The sequence below is a fragment of the Lates calcarifer genome, linkage group LG7_1, assembly GCF_001640805.2.
Source record: "Lates calcarifer isolate ASB-BC8 linkage group LG7_1, TLL_Latcal_v3, whole genome shotgun sequence".
In the NCBI taxonomy this organism is placed as follows: domain Eukaryota; kingdom Metazoa; phylum Chordata; class Actinopteri; family Centropomidae; genus Lates; species Lates calcarifer.
Genome location: NC_066839.1, coordinates 200,293 through 221,415, shown reverse-complemented (window position 1 = coordinate 221,415; position 21,123 = coordinate 200,293). Strand labels below are relative to the sequence as shown.

At 47.0% G+C, this 21,123-nt stretch overlaps 2 protein-coding genes across 4 annotated transcripts; one reads left to right on the top strand and one right to left on the bottom strand.

Annotated features, from left to right (window-relative positions):
- Positions 1 to 385: 385 nt before the first annotated feature.
- Positions 386 to 16,248, top strand: cep170bb (centrosomal protein 170Bb). 3 transcript variants are annotated; one of them, XM_018686807.2, is made up of 18 exons: positions 386 to 530; positions 848 to 930; positions 1,134 to 1,212; positions 1,292 to 1,350; positions 1,782 to 1,899; positions 2,703 to 2,804; positions 2,889 to 3,401; positions 3,637 to 4,736; positions 5,270 to 5,446; positions 5,638 to 5,755; positions 6,227 to 7,957; positions 9,301 to 9,544; positions 9,638 to 9,794; positions 11,784 to 11,921; positions 12,550 to 12,638; positions 12,841 to 12,934; positions 13,031 to 13,082; positions 13,185 to 16,248. In XM_018686807.2, exons 1-18 carry the CDS (start codon positions 419 to 421, stop codon positions 13,379 to 13,381), a joined length of 5,163 nt encoding a protein of 1,720 aa, XP_018542323.1. In that variant the 5' UTR covers positions 386 to 418; the 3' UTR covers positions 13,382 to 16,248. The 3 variants fall into 3 exon arrangements, with proteins under 3 accessions (XP_018542323.1, XP_050927505.1, XP_050927506.1); XM_051071548.1 differs by lacking the exons at positions 386 to 530; positions 848 to 930; positions 1,134 to 1,212; positions 1,292 to 1,350 and having other exon boundaries at positions 1,529 to 1,899; positions 2,892 to 3,401; XM_051071549.1 differs by lacking the exons at positions 386 to 530; positions 848 to 930; positions 1,134 to 1,212; positions 1,292 to 1,350; positions 11,784 to 11,921 and having other exon boundaries at positions 1,529 to 1,899.
- LOC108890021 (neuroglobin-like) lies at positions 15,619 to 19,511 on the bottom strand. The gene is made up of 5 exons (XM_018686762.2): positions 19,158 to 19,511; positions 18,291 to 18,398; positions 18,032 to 18,152; positions 17,585 to 17,665; positions 15,619 to 16,702 (listed from the first exon to the last, which is right to left on the bottom strand). Exons 1-5 carry the CDS (start codon positions 19,334 to 19,336, stop codon positions 16,631 to 16,633), a joined length of 561 nt encoding a protein of 186 aa, XP_018542278.2. The 5' UTR covers positions 19,337 to 19,511; the 3' UTR covers positions 15,619 to 16,630.
- Between the last annotated feature and the right edge of the window lie 1,612 nt (positions 19,512 to 21,123).

Here is a 21,123-nt window from a genome sequence, read left to right as displayed (position 1 = left end):
AGTCACTGAAATCAGCTCCACACTCAAACTGATGAGCACATGAACGCATCATTAACCTGTAGATTTCCACACGGTGGTTCTGCTCCTTTGTTCCCTCACTCTGGGTTTGCTGTTTATTATAAAGTTCAATCTGTAAAATTACATTTTAACTACAAACATAGAAGATGTTCTCGACGGTTTGTCTCAAACCTTCTCTCGTTTTAATCACTAATTTATAATTTCCCAGCTGGTTTCAAACATCGACATAAAACCTGATCCAACAGATAAAATAGAGCTCAGGTGTTTCCTGGTGAATCGGCATCTCTGTCTCTGACCTCCGTCATCAGTCTGACAGGACGTGGATCGTCTTCTTCTCCTCACTCTCTGTCTGTCCTCCATTTCCCAGGATGCTCTGGGGTTTCCCAGCAGGCCTGTGAAGATGAGTGTGACATCATGGTTCCTGGTAAGCAGCTCGGGCACTCGACACCGCCTCCCCAAAGAGATGATCTTTGTGGGCCGAGAGGACTGCGAGCTCATGCTGCAGGTGAGACGCTCTGTAGACCGGTGAGACAATCTGTGGACAGGTAAGGTGGTCTGTAGACAGGTAAGGGGGTCTGTGGACAGGTGAGCTGCAGGTGAGACATTCTAGAGACAGGTGAGACGGTCTGTAGACCGATGAGGTGGTCTGTGGACCAGTGAGACAGTCTGTAGACGGGTGAGCTGCAGGTAAGACAGTCTGAAACCAGGTGAGGTGGTCTGTAGACAGGTGAGACAGTCTGTGGACCGGTGAGACAGCCTTTAGACAGGTGAGCTGCAGGTGAGAGGGTCTGTCTGACTGTTGGTCTGTTTCTGTTTCTCAGTCTCGCAGTGTTGGACAAACAACACGCTGTCATCAACTACAACCCAACAACTGACGAACACCTGGTCAAAGACCTGGGCAGCCTGAATGGGGTGAGACAGCCACACACTACACAACAACAACACACATACAATACTCATGTTTATTTTTTTTTTATTTATATTTATTATATTTATTTATTTATTTTTTGTCATTTATTGCATTTGATCTGTTTTTTCTGGCACAGTTGGGCCTCCATATCTCTCAGTGTTTTCAGCGTTGATGTGGTTGATGTGGTTTGTTTTTGTCTCTGCAGACGTTCGTGAATGACCTCAGGATTCCTGATCAGACCTACATCACCCTCAAACTGTCTGACATCATCCGCTTCGGATACGATATCCTTTAGATGCCATCGCCTCTCGCTGTATGTCTGTTAGTTTTTAATGACAGTGTTTTTCTTAACTCTCTCTCCACATTCTCATGTCTACGTTTTGGAGAAAAGTCAACACAAAGTCCCAGAGGAGGCTCTGAAGGTCAGTGTGTAGCTGGATCTTTAAGTTGAAACAGTGGTCAGCAGTGATTGGCTCTGGGTATATAAAGATGGCCGACATGTCCACACATCCTGGATATGAGTCTGTGCAGCAGTGATCGATGGACACTGTACTTTACTTTAAGGTTTTAGTTTGTCTCATTAGTTAACATGGAGGGGGCGGGGTTTATGATCTGTACTGCAGCCAGCCACCAGGGGGCGATCAGATGTTTCAGCTTCACCTTTGAGAGCTGTCATGTCATCCATCTTTTCATACAGTCACTGGAAAAGGTTTAACTCAGACAGCTGCTGTGTTTTTAACCATGATTCAGACTTTACTGACTGAAAACACTGAAAACTGTCCGTGGACCAGAACTCCTACACAGATCCGGGTCCTGTCAGGTCTGATGAGGTGTGTGTTGTCTGTTGTTTCAGCATGAGAAGTACAGCAGTCAGCTGCAGATGAGTCTGAAGGCTTCAGAGGGGAAGAAGTCGGAGCTGGAGGATCGAACGAGAACCGAAAAAACTCCCAGTACCAAGACTCTGACACAGGGTACCACACAAACTGAAATACTGCAAATAATACTGCAAATATCACCACAAATAACCCTATGCATTACAAAAAGGAAATACTACACAGTTACTTTAAATAATACTGCAGATAGTACTACAGATAAAATCCTACAGCAGGAATCTCTCACTGATTTATCAGCAGTTCTCAGACAGTTGTATGACACTTACTACGCCACTAGAGTCACACCTGGGCTCATGTGACCCTAACGACTCGCATAACGACCAGGTGGGTCTTTTACTCCCATAACCACCCCAGAGGTTAAATACCTGGGACTCAACCAGTTTTCAGAACTTAAGAAGTCTTTCAGGTGACAGGTGAAACGTCTTCAGGAACCTAAAAGAAGTCCAGTTGCCGTCAACTTCAGCACTTAAGACCACTACTGTAGTACATTTTATTTTGAAAGGTTTGTGGTGTTCAGTGTCAGAGGTCAGCGTGGGATGTTGTGACGTCTGTGTGGTTTATATTTTGTGACAAGCTGCTGTGCTGGTGCTGATCCTGAGGTTTTAACCTTCTGATGATTTCACTGTTTTTTAGTTTGAGTTCAGATCTGTGATCAGTGGAAAATTAAACACAAAATAACAAAGAGTGATGTGATCTGTGTCTTAGTATCTGATGGTTTAATACGTTTCTCATTAGAAGATTAATTTAAATTTACACTTCTATCACCTGATGTTAATGTGATCAGTCTGTGAGTCACAGGTTTATAATGGAGAGGTGATAAATCAGAATTTAAGACAAAGATAAAATAAAGTCTGTAAATAACAAGACGCTGTGTGTTTCAGAGGTTCCAGTGAGTCGACCCACTCCTTTGTACGGTCAGCCATCCTGGTGGGGAGAGGAGGATTATGGGAGTAAAGTTCAGACCAGCGATGAACCACATCCAGGTAAAGACAATAAATACATTTATCATCATTATTTTTATTATTGTTGTTGTTGTTTGTCTTTGCTAACGTCTCTGTTTCCGTCAGAAGTGCAGAGAGATGTTCCGTCTGTGGATCCAGATTTCTCTGGATCTCTGTCAGACTCCCAACCAAAGACCATCTTCCCCTCATACCACCGTGAACCGAGCTACTTCGAGATCCCCACCAAGGACTTCCAACACCCCAAAGCCTCGGGGGCAGAGCTCCACGAGATCCCCACCAAGGACACGGACACACCTCCGGCTCCACCCTCCCCTCCCACCCCGACCCCACCTGTTGTTCAAAGCCACGCCTCCTTCACCATCGAGTTCGACGACTGCATGCCCGGCAAGATCAAGATCAAAGACCACGTCACCAAGTTCTCCACCCGCCAGAGGAAGCAGCAGGCTCCACCCTCCAAGACGACCATCACAGCCACACCTGCTGAGGTGATGTCGGCAGAGAGCAAGGTGGCTGATTGGCTGGTCCACAGTGATGTGAGCATGATGAGGAGACGTCCGACATGTGAAGATGTTTACAGCACCAAGAGCGACCTCGCCATGAACATCAAGACCCTCAAAGGTCAGTCATAACTGCAGAGTCTACTTTAGTTCTACTTGTGTCTACTTTGTTTGGAGTTTGGAGAGATGACAGACAGCGAGGGGAGAGACTTGCCAGGGTGTAAGCCTTAGAGAGCTGAAAGCTACTTGGTGCAGAGTGGACTGTTGATTCTCAGTGGGATCATCAGGTCTAACTCACCTCATGTTCAAATCAAACATATTGATTAATGGTTTTGTATTTCTATTCCTTTGGCCAGGTCACCATCATGAGGATGGAACCCAGAGTGACTCAGAGGACCCAGTTCTCAAAGGAAGGAGTAAATCCCACCACTCTGTCCACTCTCACCACTCCATCCAATCAGAGCAGTCTGAGGCGTCGCAGCAGACAGTCCAATCAGGTCAGTCTGTCCTCAGTCAGACCCCTGCTCCAACGCAGAAGCTTCACCAGCCACTGCAATACTCTCCACCCAGACAAGCCCCAGCCTCGCCTGTGGCCCCTGAGCGGCCCCTGTCCCAGAGCCCTCCTCAGCCTCCGTCCCCCACTACAGAGATGCCCAAGCAGGGGCCCCCTGAGCACCTCACCCAGCAGGCCTTCATCATCGAGTTCTTTGACGACAACCCACGCAAAAAGCGCTCACAATCCTTCACACACAACCCCGCCCACGCTGACTCGTACTCCGCCCTGAAGGCCAAGCTAGAGCGGCGGAAAGGTGGCGAGAGGCCAGCATCCGTGCATGGCCACATCCCTCCCACCCAGCAGGTGACGGTGCCTCTGAAGGGTCAGGGCCACGGCGGACCCCAGAGGTCAAGCTCTCTGAAGAGGGAGAAGACAGAGGGGGAGGTGGCCTCGTCAAGTTCCTCCTCTCGCTCCTCCTCTGGCATCATCATCAGACCCTTCGGCAGCGTCGGGAAGAAGTCCAAGCTTGCCCAGGAGTTCGCTGCTGAATTCCTGAAGGATTCAAGTCCACAGGACTCCTCCCCAACAAGGGACAAGATGTCACCTCCACCGATGTCTGCTCCACCAGTGATGGTGTCGCCTCTTCATGCAAGAATTCCCTCCCCACAAGAACCTCCAGGGCTGTCTTCAGTCTCTTATCCATCCTCCCCCTTACAGCCTCCAGCAATCTCAAAGCCCTCATTCCCCAACAATGCTGGCCAGACCGCCTCTCCGGTCCACTCCTCTGGACCTCAGATGTCTTCGATGCTGCCCCTGACCGTCCGTGCAGGAGACACAAAAGGTTCCCAGAGGATGGTGAGGAACGAGGAGGATGACAGTCTGAGTGACGCTGGGACCTACACCATTGAGACGGAGTCACAGGACAAAGAGGTGGAGGAGGCTCGCAACATGATCGATCAGGTGAACTCACAGTGATCTTAAAGTACGACCCTGAGTGTTTTCAGCCACACAGGCTCCTGTGTGAAGCAGCATTCATAGTGTTGAGCACTGATGGGTAGGGAGATTCTTTACCTGTGTACAAATGCAACAGCTCATCACAAATGATGTGTTCTCAGTCCCAAGCATTACCAAATGTTCTTGTTGCTGTTGCTACTGGTGAACTAACAAAAGTAAAACACAAAAACTTACAGTTGTTTCTTTGTTGAGGCTAGTGGAAATATAAAGCCATACTGTCATAATATGCAAAAGACTGACCAACCTTGAGTTGCCTCCCCGAATTAGGTGGTCCACAGTAACATAGTCAATATAAACACAGATTAGAGACCCTTGTCAGTGTTGGACAAAACTTAAAACTGGAACTACTGTCATGTGAGACATGCCTATATACAGTACATTTTAAATTGCTTTAGGGATGCATGAAACCTCTTGTCCTTGCTCCTTCCTGTTGCCGTGGTCCTGCCCCCCCTCCTCATGCATGCCCTGTGCTCTGACAGGTGTTTGGTGTCCTCGACTCTCCAGAGTACAGTGGTGTGAACACAGGAGTGTATAGACCTGTTATAAATGATGGCAAGGATGAGCAAGCTAACCTGCCTAGTGATGGTAGCACTGTGGACCCGTTGCATGGCTTTATCCCAGCTGCTATCAGCGGCCCCCCAACAGGCCCCATACAGGTAAAAACCACTGGAAAACTGAAACAGAACCTGGAAAAACCCCTGTGTAGCATGTTCTGATCCCAGTGCATGCAGACTGGTATTCCCTCAGTTTCTCCTGATACATATTTAAATCTGTCAAGTCTTGTTGGACTCTTTGGTCCCACATTTCTAATGTCTGGTAATGTCGTTCATCGTTTTTTGTTTTCTAGGTTCCAGCTGCTCATGCAGCAGGTCTGGAAGGACCTAAGTGGGTTTCCCGTTGGGCCAGTCTGGCAGATAGTTATGCTGAACCTGGTTCCACTCCACCTCAAGGGGAATGTCTAGAAGGTGAAACTTTTGTTTGAGTATTTTGTTATAAATCAACTTAAATGTGATGTGTTAATGGCTTGGTATGAAACCTCCATACTCTCTAACCCCATTTCCACCTGGTATTAACATGAGATCTATATACAATGATGGATATATTATCTGGATGATAACATCTGATCACAGGCTTTTGCAGTCACCCCTTGGTAATAATGAGATCTCTTGTTATCTCAGATTTACCACATTCCCCAGATGTGGACTAGTTCATCCAATGCTATAATATTCACACTGGTATAGAAAAACACCACTTAACACACAAGCTCAGATCCTCTCCATCATGTGGACTGATGATCTTATGTTTTGGGGTGAAAAAGGTGCAGGACATATATTAAGGACTAAAATAATCATTATTTGAGATACAAAACAAATGTTTTAGACAATCAAAGACATTAATATGAAAAGTCAAGATAATGCACCAAATTGTTTTTGTAGATTTGCGCCTGATGAGTCGGTCAATGGGAAGTTACAGTTACGATAACTCTGAGTCAGAGTCCAGTCACAGCTCCAGGACAAGAAGACTGTTGCCCCAGGTGCCTCCAGAAAAGCTGGACAGTGTTGCCCCAAGTATCCTGATTCGCCATGAATCTTACCAAGGCCAGGAACCTCTGGACAGAGTCTCCGGTCCTCCCCGCGCACAAGACTCTACCCAGCGCCTGTCCGTTCAGGACGATGTGGATCCAGACAGCCTGAGTGATGCCAGCCGCTCAGATGATGGACCTGTTCTGGAGAAAACAAAGAAGAGTCAGGCCAGGACTGGAGCTACGTCTCCAGGGGTCACTGGTCCACAGTTTAAAGGTCAGGAGAAGGTGTCTCCATCCACCAAATCCACCTCCTTCTACATTGGTTCTGAAGACCATCCAGGCAAACCTGATCAGTCCCGGAGCCCGGTACAGTCTGAGAGGACACGAGAGCCCCCAGCAAAAACTCCCCCTACCACAGTCCTGATCCGACACCTGAGTGGGCATGAACCCAGAAGGACAGGAGTCAAACCCAACAGCTCTGCTCCAAACCTCCAAACACAGGACAAGGATTCTGTCCCAACTAAAGACAGCTGCATGTCTTCCTTTGTCCGGCAGGAGAGCTTCACCAAAGACCGGCCCAGTGACACCATCCAGATGAAGAAACTCCCCCACATCTCCAGTCACCCGTCCATCAGAGACATGGAGCAGAGGAGGGAGAACATCCAGGAAACTCAGTCCTTCCTACAGGAGGCTGAGGGAACTTTGTCCTCTCTGGACACCAAGCTCCCCTCATCTGGTTCTGGTCGCAGCTCAAAGAAGGGCGGCTCCTCCAGCCACATGGACGATTCCCTCTCTGGTGAGTCGGATGTGGACACAGCAAGCACCGTTAGCCAAGTGAGTAGCAAAAATGCTCCAGTCAGCTCCTCTAAAAAGCGTCCGGCCATCAGCAGCCTTCAGAAGGAGAAGTCCTCTTCCAGCCCGTCCATCCAAGAAAAAGGACGGCAGCTCACTGCCCGTGAACGGCTGTCAGAGAAACGCCGAAGCCAGGCGACTGCTGATGCATCAAGTAAGGCAGAGGCAGCGAAGCGCTTCCAGATGCGCCGCAGTGCAGGGAATCGTGGCTCTCTGGATCTGTCTGAGGGTCAGCAGGGTTCTGGTCCACAATGGACTGAAACTACATCATCTGACCATGAAACTTCCCGTCTGTCCAGCCGCAGCAAGAAACTCATTGCCCCGCTTCAGAAAGAAGACAATGGAAAGATGCCCAAGACAGCGACTCAGCAGGTTCTGACACGTTCCAACAGCCTGTCAGCACCACGGCCAACCCGAGCATCCATGCTTCGTCGGGCACGACTGGGTGAGGCCTCAGACAATGAAGGTGCCGAAACTGACCGGGGGTCCCAGAATTCGGACAATATTACTGCACCGACCAAAGTGTCCGCTGAGGGGAAGAAGCTGTCCAGGCTGGACATCTTAGCCATGCCCAGGAAGAGGACCGGGTCTTTCACAGCTCCCAGTGACAACGAGACGTCCTCCTCCACGGGCCGGTCCGGTTTCTCCAATCGGAACTCAGAGTCTGTTCCTACCACCAGGAAGACGTCAGTGGGTGATGCCCGGCAGGCAGCTAGCAGAGGAACTGGAGCTCCAGGGAAGCAGCCGCTGACCCGTACCCGGTCCACTGGAGCCAAGTACCCCAACACTGGTGAGTCCTGACTGACTGTGTTTTCAGGTTTTAGAAATACATACATTGTCTTTTCCTACTTTTCTTCAATCTGTGGTTGCCAGATCATCTTATTGTTTGAGTATCAATGATTTGAACTGTAATCTCCTGATCTAGGATGAGGAACAGAGGTTGATTCTGCTGTTGCCTGGTCTGGTTTCCAGGTCTCATTAATGCATTGCATTGTTTTGTTTTATTTAGCAAGTCATGTGGTCTTGTCTCTCTCCATGAGGATTATCTAACAGACTGGTCAGTTTTAATCAGCACTGTAACATTTCAGACTAACTCAAAGTTCTTTTAATGCAGCTGTCACCTCAGTGTCACCAGCAGGTTTTTTCAGTCTCCTGAGGTTAGGTTCTGTGATATCAGCTGATATCATTGCTGAGTTTGGGTGCAGACACTAATATGATATTTTTTTTACCACAGCTGTCAAACAATATGACTCCATGTGCCTTCACTGATGTGTATTGCCCTTTCCTTTGAGAAATATAAAATAGTTTTTCTACAAAATCTTTTTTCTTTGAACAAAAGAGAAATTGTTAAATGATGAAGATAAGAAATCAGTCTGACCAGACAGATCCTCAGTTCAGTAGGTGAAGAGGGGACATTTTCATCCATGTTGTGATTCAGTCTGACGACCACCTGATAAACTGAGTTTCTAACCATGTGACAGCACAGCAGCTGAGCACAGATATTTCAACACATTTAACAACATTAGAGATTCATTTAACCAGGCTTTGTTTTAGTGTTCAGTTAGTGTCGTCTGCCCTTTTATTATCACTGTGGATCACGTCAGATTTCAGTCCCTGGTGGGTTACTGCTGCCGAGCCTGTAGAGTCTGCTGCTGTTACCATGGAAACACAGCTTCACAGCATCAGTCTCCATCAACCTCAGTCATGTCTGGAATTAGGATGTGACTGTGCCTCACTGTATAAATCCATATCCTGGCTCTAACTAAGGGCAAATGTCAAAGCAATGTTATGACGAGTAGTAAATTCTCTGTTGGTTGTAAGCCTCAGCAGCTGTTGCTATGGAGACGCCTCAGTTGTTTCATATTCCGAATAACATATTAAACTAAAACTGATGCAAAAACCAAAAGTCAATTGAGTCAAATGTCTGCACAAGTTCTTTAAATGTCAAGTTTTAACTTCATCTGCCATCAGCTGCACAGCAACAGACTCTGAAGCTCTCTAATTGGATGATGCTTACACCAGCTCATTGTTTGTCGTGATGATTGAACCAGGAGTGTTTCACTTCCATCACATTGTTAAATGATTTGACAGACAATCACCTGGTGAAATTCATCTAAATTAAAATATTTACAGGTTCCCGTCGCAGACAGAAGGGCTCAGACTTCTCCTCATCCTCTGAGGAAGAATATGAAACGACTGCTGGTACTCCTAAAGCCAAACGGTCCTCCCATCCCTCCACCTCCGCTCAGACTCCCCGTGGTCACCGGACGGTCGCCACTCGATCCAAGTCTGTTTCCGTGGAGACGGAGGAGGACGAAGACCAGAACGAGGTTGACCCCTACCAGAATTGGTCCACACACAGCGCAGAGATCGCCAAGTAAAAAAAAACAAAGATACATCTAAATGTACATTTAATCCAAACTGTCCCCAGGTCACTCAAACCTCCTTCTTCTGTTTGTGTTCCCCCCAGGCTCAGTCAGGACCTGGCCAAAGACCTGGCCATCCTGGCGAAGGAAATCCACGATGTTGCCGGTGACGGAGACTCACCAAGCTCTGGCATGGGCACCACCACCTCACCCAGCTCGCTGCCCAACACACCAGCCTCCACCATCTCTGCCAGGGAGGAGGTGGGCCACGAACCGCCAAACATCCCAAACATATCACCACAACCACCACACGTACCGCAGCTTCTAAAACTGGAAACACACAACACGATTTATAAACCTCATTATATTAGTGATTTGTCCATAATCAATGATTTTATAATGGGGACAGTCTGAATCAGGTAGCAAAGACGGTCAGTGTTACTCTAAAGGTTTTCTGGTGTGTTCCTAGTTTAGATCAGAGACGTTTTCTGTAATCTTGGTCTTCTTATCATCTCTGTTGATTATGACACTCAGAGCATCAGAGGTGAGCTGAGAGGAAAAGTCCTGTTTCCTGCAGTTGAATGTCGGGTTGCAGGTCGATCATCACGCTTTGGATTCTCATGATTCATTTCTCTGTTCTGCTGCACAGACGCCATCTTATCCATACTTGCGTGGGGTTCGACCATCTCAGGTGTCTAACTCCAGCTCATCAATCCTCCTGCACTGTGATTGGTTCTCCTCCACCACCATCCCACCCCTCCCATGACTGATCCTAACACTCCCCTCTCACCTGTGTTGGATTGTTCTGAAGCACATTAGATTTTTATAAATTTAAGATTTGTCTGATTGAGTGGTCTGGTCCAGAAGATTATTAACAAAACTACTGAGTTAACACAAAACAAATCTGAGCTGGAGTCGGTCTGTAGGGTCGAAAACTGACGATCAGGTGTACAGACATGACGTGTACTGACAGCTCTACACTGCTCTTGGTTTAATGACTGTTGGTCCTGTTTGGAACAAACACCAACTGGAATTAGTCTTCTGGTACCGACCTGATCCAACTCTAACTAAATAAATCTAAATACCTGGCCCAACACTGCTCTACTAAAAAATTAAAATGAAAATAGTCTCCGTCCAGACAAGTGTTTTAGCAGAAGTAATCTCTGTCCATACAAACACACCTACAGACACGGATCACATGACCATTCACTTCACAACTTACATGTTTACTCTGCAGCTGTAGAAAATACTACAAGAAACAACAAAGGTGAAAAGTAAGAATTCAACTGCCCAACAAAGACACTGAGGTCAGCAACACTTCAATTCATTCTCCATGTTAGATTCACCACTGGTGGTCGAGGCTGAAATGGGTCACATGATTGGGTCATGACCAATCGGGGAAGGATATGTCGCGCGTGATCAGAACCAATCAGGAAGTGAACGTGGGCATCTGCATCATCATTTCTGTCTGTCTAGACTAAAACACAGCCAGAGAGTTTTCAAACTAAAACAGGAGCAGCAGTGTTTCCAAAAGTCTCTGTTTTAGAGACTCAAAAACTCCAAACACCAGGTGTAACCACAGCGACAGTGATGAGGTTTAACTAAAAGGTATTAATGTGGATGTAGCATAACTCTAATCTCAACCAAACCCAGTATATCACACTTTACCTGACCCAACTAATCTCTGTCCTGTGCTCCTCCATTCTACTGTACTTGACATTCCTCCACCCTACACTACACCTCTCCCCAAACCAGCTCTAGCCTGCCCTGCTCCACTGAACCTGACCCAAACTCTGACGGACACCACAATACTTTATTTAACTCCATCTGATTGTGTCCTACTCTCATCTACCTTTAAAATCCTTTCCTGCTTTCCCTGAGACCTTGATTGTCAGACTGGTTCTTGCTCAGATTTGTTTTGTGCTCGCTCTGTAGTTCTGTTGTCAATAGGCTTCCACTGCCCTGCACATTAATGAACTGGTTTTACTGTGGGACCATTCATGGAGCTGTAGCTGGTGACCAGTAGGATCCTCCTGCACTCCCACGTCTCCCTGTCGTCGTTAATTCGCTGTATCCCAGCGGTACTAAAATTCACTGCATACACTGTTGGCCTCCACCATCGCAGCTGCATGTTGACTTGGTGCATGCATTCACAGAGCACCGCCATTACCGGCCAACTGCTCGCTGGTTTGATGACCCATATTCAGAGGTTGCATCACCAGAGCCAGACTCCCTCTATTCTCTTTCCAGCTGGTCCAACATATCCCTGAGGCCAGTTTAAACTACCAGAAGGTTCCTCCAGGTTCTGCTGCCATCTCGGACCTGGACACAAACATGAATGAGCCGGAGCCCGGTTCAAAGCAGCGCCGTCCGTGGAATCGTGAAGAGGTCACTGTCTAATCCCACTGAGGCTACGTTCACACTGCAGCTCAGTGTGCCACAAATCTGACCTTTACTCTTCAGCTGACACCTGATCATTTTAGTTAAGTCTTTACGCTGTAGACGCCTGAATTTACTGATGATTTTATCAGTTGGTGAATTTATTTTCAGTTAAAACAGTTTACAACATGTGACAACAAATCTTTTAAGACTAAATCTGGCAGTCACAAAGGCAGCGGTGTTTGACTTTCAGTGAAACAAATCTCTGGCCAATGTCAGCATGTTCCTAGCTAGTTAGCTAGTTGCTGGTTAGTTTGCATGAGTATTTAGGCACTGACCAGGTTCAGGAAAATCAACGCCATGATTTATATGACTCAACCATCTTTAGGCCCTGCCCCTCACAAGGTAAACAGAAAATAGATGATAAAAAGTTCTGTAAAGTGATGGAGAGCTGGGCCTGAACACCTGCAGGGTGAACGTAGCCAAACATCAACAGTTCACAATGAAACTTTAACACGACTGAAGTGCTGCAGTTAGTTTTGGTGCGCTGGGAAAACAGGAAGTAAACTGCTGCTCAGGTCTGACGTCTTCGTCTTCATCACACCACTTCCTCTGTCTCTGAATCTGAATGTTTCAGGTGATTCTGGACAACCTGATGTTGAATCCAGTGTCTCAGCTGTCTCAGGCCATCAGAGAGAACACAGAGCAGCTGGCAGAGAAGATGAAGTAAGGACATTTACATTTACTGACACAACTGATGTTAGAAAAGATCCTTCTGTGATATTTAAAGTCCAGATTTGAGGCTGTGAAACGCTCCATGTGTAGAACAAAGTCAACATTTCTTAATAAGGCCAAGTTTGTCCAGGTCCAGTATTGGGCTCGTCAGAGTCTGCTCCTTTATTTTAACCCTGCAGTGTGTTTGTCTCAGGGTTTTGTTCCAGAACAAGGCCGAGGTCTGGGAGGAGATTGAGGCCAAGATCAATGCTGAGAATGAAGTCCCCATCCTAAAAACCTCCAACAAGGTTCCTCTGAAAACTCAGTTCTTGTTTTTAATAACAGTCAGGTTTTAAAATGAGTGAAGCTAGAACCTTCTGTTCTGTTTCTGTTTCCTGTCACAGGAGATTACCTCCATTCTGAAAGAGCTGAGAAGAGTCCAGAGGCAGCTTGAAGGTACATGTTGGTGTCCTGGAAACATCCTGGTCCTTTCTTTGTCATAGAGTCTGAGACTGAATCAGACATAGATTCATGAATGTCCTCTTCTTCTTGCCGTAGTAATAAATACCATCGTAGAGCCTAGTGGGGGTCTTCAAACTGCAGCCGTTGGGACGTCATCCATCAGTCAGACCCGCCCGTCCTCCAGAGAGAAGAAGCCTTCCTCCAAACCCCGGGTCACACCCCCCTCCTCCAATGCCAATGAAAGCACCAAACGACCACCTCGTGGACCCGACGGGGCCCACTACATGGCCTGAGCCGGCCACCGTAGCACCTCTGGATAGGAACTGTAGATCCACACCCTCAGCAGCCACAGGCCCCCGATCGTCAGTGATAGTTTGTTTCTGTAGCAGTCAGAGGTGTTTAGATCAGCAGCCACACCGGGAGATGTAGCTCAGCACCGACGTCAGCTGATTGTGAAGTTAGTCTTTAGACCGCCCAACTCGTCAGCTGACAGGTTATTTCTGTGGTCAACATAGAAGCTGTGTCTTGCTTCAGGAGGACGTCTCTTACAAAGGTCACATTTCCAGTGTGAGTTTGTCTCAGCACTGAGAGAAATGAGATCTGAACTCAAGGTCCAACTGTTCATTTGGATCTGGACTGATTTAAATTTGAGGTGGGAACAAACTGAATGTGTCGGACAAAAAAAACTGCAGCCTGGTCGATGCTGTCATGGGTTAACAGGCTGTGAATCCCTGCAGCTGCTGTAGATATCTCAGTCATGGTTCAGTCTTTTTACACTTTGTAGGAGAAAAGGTTTCTGTGGTCGTATCAGTCAGTTCCTTTCATATTCAGCCACAGACTGTCTGAAGTACAGGACCAGGCTTCTAAACTGCAGGACCCACCATCAGTCTTTAAAGATCCTTTAAAGAAGATGACCTCCAGACTGAGACACAGATTCATCTAACTGACGAGACTGACGCTGCGTTCAGGTCATATATAGGTTTTAATGAGCTTCAAACTTTGTTCATGTTAACGTATGAGTTTGTAAAGCTCTGATCTGACCGGACGCTTCATATCAGCCAAAGTCTAATTCAGATTTACTGTTAGATTTCCAAAGCACAGTATTTTTAACCCTCACAGACTGACTTCAGTCGCGCTGCTGCGCTCGTTTTTCTGCGTCGGTCCACGGTGACGTGGACTTGGTGTTGGACTGGTGGTGTTTCCCTGCTGCTGCTGGTGTGGATTCACAGAAACTGTCCAAACAAACCTCTCATTTGTATCCAGTGATCCAGTCAGTGAGAACAAAAGCATTTTGAGTGGCAACTATAATATAACCATGTAGAACTGCTTCCACATCGCACAAGCTCAACACAATTAGTCGAAGCTACAAAAAGAAGCAGCTGCTCATGCCGCCGTAGTCGTGGATGATGTACAAACGTATATATAGATAAACTTTGTGCTTTGATAATCTGTTGTTGCGTTTGAACAGATGATAGATTGTGTGTCTGGTGAAGGTCATAGCTTCATCAGAAGGTCCAAGCTGCTCCGACGCCTCTGCCTCGCAGACAGGAAACCTCCCTGTCTCCGCCAGTCTGTGAAGTACAAAGATGTGATGCTATATTTTACTGAATGTTTGCGCTGCCTGTCCTGTGACGTCTCATCTGTGATTACTGTGAATCTGCTTCAGGTCGGCTGTCGCTGAATGTCCGAGAGTTCTCTGTGAAACGTCTGTTGACCTCAAACTAATCAGCTGATCCAACGTCCTGCTGGTCCTTAAACACATCGCCTTCCTCCATCACAATGAATGAAAACAAGAAACACAACACTGGCTGATGAGTGACTGATGACCTGATGAACTGATGAGACGTTTCAGAGACAGAAATGTTTCCGTCAGAGTCACATGACAAATGAAACTGTTGAGGTGTTTTCCAGGTGAACAAAGTCACAGGTGAAGTTCTGTTCGTCTCATATATACAGGTAAAGATCAGGTGACCATGAAGGTCTTGTCCTAATGAGTGGATTAAAGGCTCCTCACTGAGGCATCACCTGCAGCTGCAGAGGTCAGAGGCCAGGCTGTTGTACATACAGATCCTAAAACCCGATCTGACAGTCTTCACAGGGACAGACAGGAGTTATCTCCACCTGTCACCTCCACCTCTCAGGATTGTGGTGTCAGTTGAAACCTCTGGAGAAGTTTCCAGGTTCAGGGGTTGTGTTTGTTTAGATTCAGTGTCCATCACAGGCTTAGGAAAAAAAAGTGCTTTATGATTGAGTCATTTACATTTTTCACCTTTTCTGCAGAGAGAGGAGGAAGTGAAACACCTGTGTAGAGTGTGTGTGTGTGTGTGTGTGTGCTGTAGTCTCAATGTGTTGTTTGTGTGTGTCTTTGTGAAGCAGTCGGGGCGTCACTGTGGAGCTGTCAGAGGTCCAGGCTGGGGTTAGCTCAGCTTAGCTTATCTTAGCTTAGCTTAGCACAAAGACTGAAGGCAGGGGGAAACTGTTAGCCTAGCTACTCAAAGCTCTATTCAGAACCTCCATTGGTAATCTGCTGTTTTTAGTCAGGCCACTGAGATGTGGTTAACATCAGGTCTGAGCAGCTGTGTTCAGGTGAATCCCTCAGTTTGGACTGACAGGCTCATCTCTCCTCTCAGACATTTTAATCTTATAAAATCATGTGAAGGTGGATGTCGTGCTAAGCTAAGCTAACCGACTGCAGCTGAAACAGAGAAAGGGAGGATTTCACTGAGCTGTGTCTAAGTGTCTGTGTGGAGAAACTGAATATTTCAGGCTTTTATTTTGTAAAGTGCATGTTTCCTGTAGCTTGAGGCAGGTGAGAGTTTGCGGCTAGTTCACCAAATGTGCACTTTTTCATTTGTGGAGATGGGTTGAGCTGAGATTCTTCTGGATTTATTTCTTCAGTCGTTGTGTGTTCGTGCTCTGCCGCCGTCCAGAATGTATTAATTTATCACCTGCCCACATCACAAACCTGATTGGCTGATGCTGTGATGATGTAACTGCTGCTGCTACAGGTGACAGGTAGAGCGGTCCACCTGCAGTTTGTGTTTTTGTTACAGTGCATGAGAAGCTATAGAACGCGCGGCTCATATTTATTCTGAAACCTTTTTTATGCATCAATCATGTGACGGTTGTTTCTACCAGAATAAAAGTCCTGAGTTCTTCATCATCCTCTCACGTCTGGACTCATGTGTTCATCACCCACTGGATTTCTCTGTATCACCACCTCATTTGTAATAAACTGATTTCATGCACTCTGCTGCTTCACGTCTCTTTGACCTCTGACCTTCTTCTAGAAAACAGCTGCAGAACATCTGGATCAAAACACAGCAGCTGATGGATTAATCAAGATTTATTCTTTTATCAACCAACAGGAAACAGATGTTTCAACAGGTAATGAAACACAGCGATTTCAAAATAAGAGCTCACAGCAGAATGCTACATCGACAAAAACATTCAAAACCTTAAACCTCGAGTGAAACTAGAAACGCCTCCTCCTCCTCCTCCTCTCCTCCTCCTCAGAGCCTCTCCTCCTCTCCTCTTCCTCCTCAAAGCCTCTCCTCCTCCTCCTCCTGCCTGAAGCCTCTCCTCATGGTGCTGCTGATGTACAGGAACAGAGTCTGGATGAATGAAAACACCACATCATGTCAATGAGCCGAAACCTTCAGGTCAATTTACAGAAAGTTTCCCTGGGAAGTTAAACTGGGGAATTTTGGAAATATTCCTGGTTGGAAACTTTGCAGCTGTAAATTAGTGGTAATTTCTACAAACTGTACCAAACACAAACATCAATATAAACCTTTGTCAGATGCTTCAAACTAATCCACATTTAAACCACGACATTTAGACTCTGTTTGTGAGTAGAACTTTAACTTTGACTCCCCCAGGTGTGTGGGTTCGGGTTGAGCTGCAGTGTGTTGGGGGTCCAGCAGGGGGCAGTGTGAGCTCAGCAGACTGAGCTGTGCAGGTGAGTTGGGTAAATAAACTCCAGGTGAACAGATAAACATTCAAATCAGGTGTGTGAGCGGTTCTGTGTTAAAGGGACATTACACTGTTTTCACTGTTTCTGCTTCAGGTGAAACGTTCTGTCTCTTTAAATCCACCTGTTTCTGTTTCACCTGGAAAATGTTTTCAATTCTCTGAGTTTCAGCCTCAACAGAAACAAACTGACGGTTTCTGTCGCCATGGAACCAGGTCTGCTCCAGAGTCAGGACCCACAGGTAAACCTCCTGACCTGGTGTCCTCATACACAGTCTCTGTGGAGGACTTTAAAAACCTGATCAGTTGGGACGTGGGGTTAGGTTAGGGGGGTCAAACCATGGTTCCCAGCCTGAGGTCTGCACCCAGCTGCTGCACACAGGCAGCCTTCCTCTGTTCGTCCTGTGCCCTGCTGCATGATTAAAGCTCCCTGAATCATCTTTAATCATCTTTTATCAGGCTCGTTTTCCTCTGTTTACTCTGAAGGACCAATCAAACGCCGGTTGCCGGGCAGGTCTGTTTACCTTCCAGGCCTCCTCCAGATCTGGACTCCAGCGCTCCCTCAGGACTGGCTGCACCGCCCGGATAAACTCCGCCCCCACAAACTGAAGACAGAGAGAGAGAGAGTTTGTTTAATAAACACACAGGCACAGCTCTGGGCGGGTGGGGTTAAAGCAAACAGATAAGACGACGGGAGTTTTGAGTTTCCAGAGAGCAGTGATGTCACAGTGATGTCACAGTGTACCTCAGCACACTGTGACATCACTGCAGACAGGTGAGTCACACCTCTGCAGACGTTCAGCTCCTCCACCAGGTTTTTATCAAGTGAAACACGAACGTTGTTTGGAAACATTGACTCTGACTCAAATATCACCTGTTCGTCACCTGTTCAGTGACTGTACAGGTGAGCAGAGACACAGAGCAGGTGTGAACAGACACATTAAAGCTCGCTGACAGCAGCTCAGACTGACTGTGAAGTATTTTGGCAGGGCCTTGTAGTGGTAGTGCTTCCTGCCCAGATCCAGGATCAGCTGGTCCACACGCTCGTCCTGGTCAATCCTGGCCACGATCTTCTCAATGACGGACATGATCCTGCAGAGAGACCAGACCACAATCTGAAAACCTGCAGGTGGAGGTGTCTGTGTCTCTCTCTGTGTGTGTCTCTCTCTCTCTCTGTGTGTGTGTGTCTCTCTCTCTCTGTGTGTGTGTGTGTGTGTGTGTGTGTGAGACCTGAGTCCGTGGGCTCTCAGGTCTCTGCTGGCCTTCAGAGCCTCAGGATCGTCCAGGTCTCTGAACATGAGGAAGACGTCTTTACACTCAGGGTGAGTCTCAAACAACCTCAGAGGAGAAGAAGAAAAACTGTCAGGATCTGAACCGGTTCTTTGTGTTCTGGTTTTGATCCTCAGAAGGGTCAGGATGGGGGGTCTGGTCCTGGACCAGGTCTACAGGACCAGGTCTATGTCAGACAGTTTTAATTGTATTTCGTGTGTAACAGGAGACGTTTGTGGAACCCTCTGGTCGTCTGTAAATCTGGACCCAGGTTTAATGAAGTAAAACCACAGAGGTCAAAGGTCACAGAGGAAACAAACACAGTGTTCATCAGGTTTTGCATAAAGCAGCTGTGACATCACTCAGGTAAACACAGGTAACACAAACAGCCGGACACCTCAGAGCTGTTAAAGAGACAGTTCACTCAAACCAACCTGACTGAACCTGTTGACCTTTGACCTCTGTTCGTGATGACCTCAGTGACGTCATGACTTATTGATGAGTGACTGATAACAGCTGAGCTCTGATCAGGTTCTTATTGATCGATTATTGGTGAGAAGAGTTGGTGGATCCATGTGTTAAAGTCACTGATCAAACAGCTGATCGGTTACAGTATTGATCAATATTATTAGTTACTGTACTTTTACATCACAGTATTGATCAGGTCTATGACATCACTGCTTCACGAGCCACAGAAAGGCGGGAAACCTGCTTCACTTTATAAATATCACCTGTGCCGTGTAAAACTTTTTCCTGTGAGTTGATCATTGATTAACCTCTGGCGCGTTTTATTGGATATCGATTGTTTAGGATTGATTAGGGACTCACCTGAGGAACATGATGACGCCAACCCTGCTAATGTCCTCCTGCATCTGAGTCCAGCTCCGTCTGATCACCTGCCGCTCCTCCGCGCTCAGACTCACCTGGGCCACCTCATCCTCCCCCCCGTCCTCAGCACCGCCCGGCGGCCCGGAGCCCGGGTCCTTCACCGAGAGAGAGCAGCCCATCACGGCCACAAACTCAGCTGCGAAGTGTGTGCAGATCTCACAGCCCCTTTAACCTACACACACACACACACACACTCACACACACTCTCTCTCTCCTGGCTCCGGTCTGTCTGTGTGATGATGTTGATCTAAACGTCTCTAACAGAATTTGAATATTTCCGTCCTGATAAAATCTAAAAGTCTCATATTGAACATATTTCATTTCATTATTTCATTATTATTAATTATTAATGATTCATTATTAACCCCCCCCCCCATTACACGTTACATTAACACACTGTACACTTTACATTTTAATTGTAACTTTATTTATGTTCCTTGTAAATACATTAATTGTTTGCCCCCCGTTTCTCCTCCTCTACAGTCACCTGTCATGCTTCACCTGCCCACCAGGTGTCACCAGACTGTTTCTCTGGTCGAAGGTCTGTCTGTCTGTTTGTACCTGTGGCTGAGTCACCTGCTGGAGGAGAAACAACAGACCCTGACTGATCTTCATCATCATCATCATCACACAGGTGATACAGGTGAAATCAAACAGGTACAGACTCGTCAGTGTCTTCAGTCGCTGATCAGTCACTTTGATCAGGTTTATTGATTTTCAGTATTTATATTTTCCCACTGCTCGTCATCAGCTCTGTCCACCTCCTCACGTCTAAATGTCTCTGTGCTTTTCTCCTCTCTCATTGGCTCAGTCTCTCCTGGTCTGACTCCGCCCCCCTGGTGTGCAGGTGGGGCTGACCCCGCCCCCTCCCATCATCACAGAGATCTTCACACTGATTGGCTGAGAATGAAGCCGTGTCAGTCCGGAGGTTTTAAACCCCGCCTGTCACCTGCTGCTCCGGCTCTGCCTCCTCCACAGGTACACCTGAAAACAAACACCTGATGATGTCACTCCAGGTACACACACTGTTTTATTACATATTCCTGATCAATGGACCCATGAGGATAAATAAAGTGGAATGTTCCTTTAACATGTGCCGACCTCACCTGTCACCTGGTTGTGTCTCTCTGTGACATCATCACTGACATCATCAGGAGGCCAACGGAGCTCTCCGCTCTCCACCTCTCCTCTGTCTGTCGGCTCCACCACGATGGACGGGAGGTGCCTGGAAAGTTTTGGAAAATGTTCCACAGAGTCTGGAAACACCTGAAGAGAAGGAGAGGAGGAGCAACCAATCAGAGAAACCTCAGGTGAACTCACCTGTTGGTACACCTGGTTTTATTAAGGAAGCACTTTACAACAACAAACACTCAGCTGTCTCACCTGGAGAGACACGGCGTCCTCATCGGAGGCTCCGCCCACCGCCGAGTCACAGGTGTTCATCACCTCTGTCGTCTCAGCCAATCAGAGAGGAGGCAGGAAGCAGACAGGAAGCTGAGGAGACAGCAGGTCAGAGGAACAGGAAGCTCAGGTCGTTTGCACGTGTTTGTGTTGTGTGGTGCGCCTGCCTATCTCTCCTTCATAGAGTTTTGTTCTTGTGGTTTCTTTACAGCGTTCCTCTTTCAGATGATAAAAATTGCTGCTGTAGTTTCACTGTCAGATCCTGGTTTGATGTGGACTGAGGTCAGACAGGTGAGATGAGATTAGACAGGTAAGATAAACCTTTGGAAACTCCTGGATTATTTAACACCATTAATGAGCTCTTTTTTCCAGCAGAGAAACAGAACCTGAACACATCGCAGCTGACAGACCAGCAGCAATGTCACCATGACAACCAGCATGTCATTAGATTAATGTAGGGATTTCCACACTTCCTGTTTATGACCACAGACATCAAACATCTTCA

Coding starts and splice junctions, on each gene's coding strand:
- LOC108890021 (XM_018686762.2), bottom strand. CDS start 19,336: ATGGGCTGCTCTCTCTCGGTGAAGGACCCGGGCTCCGGGCCGCCGGGC. Junction 17,666..18,031: donor CCCTGCCAAAATACTTCACA/GTCAGTCTGAGC, acceptor CTCTGTCTTCAG/TTTGTGGGGGCGGAGTTTAT. Junction 16,703..17,584: donor ATCTGGAGGAGGCCTGGAAG/GTAAACAGACCT, acceptor TCATTCATCCAG/ACTCTGTTCCTGTACATCAG.
- cep170bb (XM_018686807.2), top strand. CDS start 419: ATGAGTGTGACATCATGGTTCCTGGTAAGCAGCTCGGGCACTCGACAC. Junction 12,639..12,840: donor CAGCTGGCAGAGAAGATGAA/GTAAGGACATTT, acceptor TGTTTGTCTCAG/GGTTTTGTTCCAGAACAAGG. Junction 12,935..13,030: donor TCCTAAAAACCTCCAACAAG/GTTCCTCTGAAA, acceptor TTCCTGTCACAG/GAGATTACCTCCATTCTGAA.